Raw genomic sequence first — 4,820 nt, 5'->3', positions numbered from 1 at the left:
CCTGAATTGTGACAGGCATTTCTGAAGGCCAAGAACTTCTCCAACCCCAATCCCTCTATTCCTTTTCCCTACACAGGGCTCCCTCTGGAAGCCTTGCCCAGAGCACAGCAGAGGAGGTGCCAAAACCCTGCCGGACAACGTGGCATTGGCACCTCCTCCACACTTCTCCGGGCAAGTTGGCTCCTTGAAGGGTGGAAGGGGGTGAGCTTTGAACTTCTCTGGATCTTTTTTCTTTCCAGCTTCCCTTGCAGTTTTGTGGCCGGTGGGACGAGGACTCCAGCTGGCCTGCTGGCCACCAGCCGCGAGATGGCGATAACGTCACGATAGAAGAAGGTCGGACGCTGCTGTTGGGGACCAGCACCAGAGTCCTCAACCTGCTGCATCTCAAAGGTCTGCGAAGGCGGGGGGTTCGGTGCTCTGCTTCATCCCGGGCTGGGAATTCTTAGTGCCCGTGATCTCCCCTTCCATTCCTCACCTCCAACATCGATGGTCAGTCAGGCTGAGTTTCCTCTTGATACACACGATGGGGACGGGGGAAGAATTTAATTATTCTATATGCAAAAGGTGTCGTTTATGCTGTTTGAGCATAATGACAATATAAACAGAAAGGATTTCCCCTGCTTCGCCCCCATTTCTTTCCCTCAACCCCCAAAATTGCTGCTGTCCTGAGCAACGTTCAGCTCAGTGATAATGGCACTGCTGATAACAATAATCAGTTTTGTTTAGCGTCTTCGAGGCAGGTGGGCCACAAACACCTTTACAATATTAATGATGTTACAGAATTGCAGGTCAAAACTACCAAATGTAATTAATAATCCAAAGTCCTAGAGAACATCTGGTGGACAGCAAATAAGAGTTATGGGGGGAAACACTGGGTTTGCCAGGTACCTGCTCATAGACCTAGGATAACTGTGAGACAGGTATATCTCTGTGTGTCTCTGTCAAAGTAAGAATTAAAACTACTTGTAGTTCCATGCCAGAAATTTTTCCCTCTGAAAATTAGGTCCTGGTTATGAAAACTGTTGTGCACATGCTTGGTATTAAGGGAATGAGCTCTGCTAGTGAAATTACTTACTTAAAGTTAAGCCTCTGCTGAAACAGCTCAAAATATGAAAACAGGAGTTTTTATATGTTGAAGGACCTGGATCCTTGCTGGTCAAAATGATTTTATATTAAAATGGTATTAAATGTACTAGTCTTACATTGAGATGGTGACAAAGAACATAACAACTATATTTTAATCTGAATTTGAATGATCATTTTATAAAGTAAAGACTTTGTAAGATTCTTCTCAGCCTCATTGTAACTGTGACATACAGTGGAGGAGACAGGTCAGAACCCCAGATTTCTGCAAATCTGGATGCAAATCGGGATGAGGATTTTGGGGCTCAGTCTGACTTTGTGAAGAATTGGGGCACAATATTGCAGCAGAAACCCTTTGAACTCTGGACCTACTCACAGGCACATTTGATCTATGAGTCAGCACTCATGAAGTATCTCTGATTGAATTTAATGAAGTCTGGAGCAGTATCTTTATGGCTTTGGCTCATCTGACATTCAAATCATTCCTCCCCTTTATCGTGTTTTCCAAGAAGCTTCGTTTATAATGTCAATTCAGTTAGGAAAGCAGCATTAAAATATTCAAGATGTTATTATTTCTCCATTGCTACGTGCCATACATAAGGACCGAACATTTTAGAAGCAGAAACCTGCACAGGGATTGCTTATCTAAGCTTTGTGAAGTTACCTGTTGCATCCACCCCCGTGGTTGCTCTGGCTGTTTAGTCTTGGTTAGATTTTGAGTCAAGACCCGCTGAGATCTACTCTGAAATGAGGCTGGGATTTATCTTTCCTAGTCTCCCCCTTATTAAAGTTGTCCAGCTCAGGGGAGTTGTTTAGGCTCCTGTATTGACAGAAACACATATCACCAAAAACTTATTCATCTTAGATATTTGTAGATACCTGTTTATAGGTGAATCACAGGTGATTCCCCTCAGAGCCTAAACTACTGACTCTGTGCGCATGTCAAATAATTGACTGTTTTCCCAAGGTAAAAGATGGGCAGGACAGTAAACCCTGAACCTGTAGGTGGGTGTAGATATGTGCTTCGATTGAAATGTCCCATTCCTATTCTAGCTGGAGAGTTTTTCTTGGTCGGAGCTGGAGAATGGGATTAAATTGTAGCTCTGCTCCCTTTGGCTTTCATGACTCAGCATCAGGTTGTCTGTGCACTTTCAAGCTGAAAACAAAAAGAGCTTTAATGCTACTCATTCCAGTGATGCTGTACTGCCCATTTTCTGGTGCTGTATCTGGCAAAGGCAACACATTTACAGACCCATTTATTGAAATTGTCTTTTAAGACACTGTGGGGACTTCGAACACTACCCCTGTTTGTACATCCTTATAATGATTTCAACACTGTAGAAATTGTTTAAAGGAGTGTTATAACAAGGACATCCAGCTTCATGTGCAGCCTCAGAGTGACTCTTCCTCAGCTGTATTACCAAATAGCCCAAAACATATAGTTTTTCTGGTAGAGACCAGCCTATCTGGGCAGAAGATTTGGAGGCCAAAGCAATGGAGAAATAGGATTGAGCAGCTGGGTCCTGCTCACTGCCATGAGGGCTCAGGAGTTTCTCTCTCCTCCTCAAAAAGCAGAGCATGAACATGTGAATATCAGCAGTGGAAAGTTTAGTAGTCAGACTGTGGAACAGCTCAGACAAAACTGATTGGGGAAGAGATACAAGATAGACAGATTGGAGATAATTCTGTGTGTTCAGCAGATTGCAGTTATTTTTGTAATCCCGACATCGCAAGTATGGAAATATTTATGATAACCCAGGACAGATGGAAATTTCCTTTGCACAGGGCTTACACTGGGGGAACTTCTTTGTGTTTGGGGGGTTGATACCTCAGACGTGTGTTGCTGCCTTTGTCTGAAATTAGAGTGGTCTAGGGAGGTCTGGAAAAAAAAAAAATGCTACCTGGGGATGAATTTTAGGGTGTCATTGCTGGGATACTCTCATGGGATTGAAGATCCCCAACTGGCCAGTTGCCTTTGCAATGGCAGTCTTGAGAAGGCCACTCTTGCAGGCATAAAAGAGAAGATTGTCTTGGTCCTTGTACTGGAAAAGACAGCTTCACTTAAAGAATCATTTTGGTTGGAGAAGACCTCCAAAATCTACAAGTCTAACCTTTCACTGAACACCACCTTGTCAACTAAACCATAGCACTGAGTGAAAAAGTCTAGCCATTCCTCGAACACTTCCAAGGATGGCGACGTCACCACATCCCTGGGCAGCCCATTCCAGTGCTTGACAGCTAAATGTTGGAATTCAAGCATTGGAATGCTGAAGAAATACTTCCTGATGTCCAACTTGAGCCTCCCCTGGCACAGCTTGAGGCCATTTCCTCTTGTCCTGTCACTTGCTGCCTGTGAGAAGAGGTGAAACTCCACCTTTCTACAGTGTCCTGTCAGGTAGTTGTGAAGAATGAGAAGGTCCCCCCTGAGCCTCCTTTTCTCCAGGATAAACAGTCCCATCTCCCTCAGCCACTCCTCATGGGACTGACTCTCCAGACCTTTCCCCAGCTCCTCTGCCCTTCTCTGGACATGCTCCAGCACCTCAATGTCTTTCTTGAAGTGAAAAATCCAGAACTGGACACAGGACTTGGGGAAAGGCCCCACCTGTGCCAGGTAGGAAGGGACAATCACTTCCCTTGTCACAGCCCTTCCATCCCCTGAATCTTAGCAGTCGTGCTGAAACCAACGTGCCAGTTCCCTCTTCCGTGGCTGAAGACTCCAGGCTGAGGTCTCCAGAAAGGTCTGACCCACCTCATCTGTGGTTTCTCTAAAATCTGTGCACTCAGTTTCCAACAGACCAGAGATAATCTGAGCCTTGGTGTTGTGTTTTTTTAAACCATGAGATCCAAGGAAACAGCACAGGGAGCTGAGAAGCCCCAAAGAAAGTCCTGAAATTGTCAGTTATTGCCTGATTTTGAAGCCACATCACAAGAGCAATGCCTATCCATCAAGAAAACCCACAAGAAATCTGGAGATGAACTGTCTACAAGGACATGACGTGATTGGTCAAGGGGGAATTGCTGCAAAGGGATAGAGGGCGGGGTTAGATTGGATATTAGGGACAAATTCTTTACTGTGAGGATGGTGAGGCCCTGGCACAGGTTGCCCAGGGAAGTTGTGGCTGGTTCATCCCTGGAAGTGTTCAAGGTTGGACAGGGCTTGGAGCAACCTGGTCTAATGGTAGGAGTTCTTGCAGGGGGTTGAAGCAAGATGCTCTTTAAGGTCCCTTCCAACACAAATGTTTTTAAGGTTCTGAGTTCATGATACTATGAATATTTTGAATTTCTTGTAATCCACATTCTGATCAGACTGGTTAAATTGGATCCTGTGAGTAGATCTGGGGGAGGGGAAACACAGATATTGAGTTTCCTTCTCTTTTCCTCACCTTTGATCCTGTTAAAAAGAGCATCAAATATTTCCTGATACATCTGCTTCAGTAATTATCAAATAACTAGTGCTTTGGTCACTGCTGAAAAAGGTTGGGTTTAAATTCACTGAAAGAAGGAAAAAGCTTTTCCCCTCTGTTTTCCTGTCCTTTCCATCAACCAGTCCTTAAATCCACTTTAAAATCCCTTGCCAGTAGGTACAGTTGGAACCTATATGTGTCACAGCGTTTTCTGTGCCGTTTTGATCAATCCATTTAGGATGTTCATTGTGATACTTTTTTTTTTTTTTTTTTTTTTTTTTTTTTTTTTTTTTTTTTTTTTTTTTTTTTTTTTTTTTTTTTTTTTTTTTTTTT

At 43.8% G+C, this 4,820-nt stretch overlaps 1 protein-coding gene across 1 annotated transcript in view; it reads left to right on the top strand.

The window, feature by feature from the left end:
• Positions 1–239: 239 nt before the first annotated feature.
• Positions 240–4,820, top strand: part of PKHD1 (PKHD1, fibrocystin/polyductin) — a gene marked incomplete at its 5' end in the record, with an annotated part of 169,925 nt that continues 165,344 nt past the window's right edge. The window contains one exon of the mRNA XM_027901487.1: positions 240–390. Within this exon, the coding sequence (XP_027757288.1) occupies positions 240–390 (151 nt within the window). The remainder of the gene's footprint in view (positions 391–4,820) is intronic.

Source organism: Empidonax traillii, unplaced genomic scaffold, assembly GCF_003031625.1.
Source record: "Empidonax traillii isolate 1590-97213 ecotype Southwest subspecies unplaced genomic scaffold, ASM303162v1 scaffold788:size291989, whole genome shotgun sequence".
NCBI classification, from domain to species: Eukaryota; Metazoa; Chordata; class Aves; order Passeriformes; family Tyrannidae; genus Empidonax; species Empidonax traillii.
The sequence above is the reverse complement of the archived record's forward strand: the minus strand, read 5'-3'. Positions and strand labels throughout refer to the sequence as shown.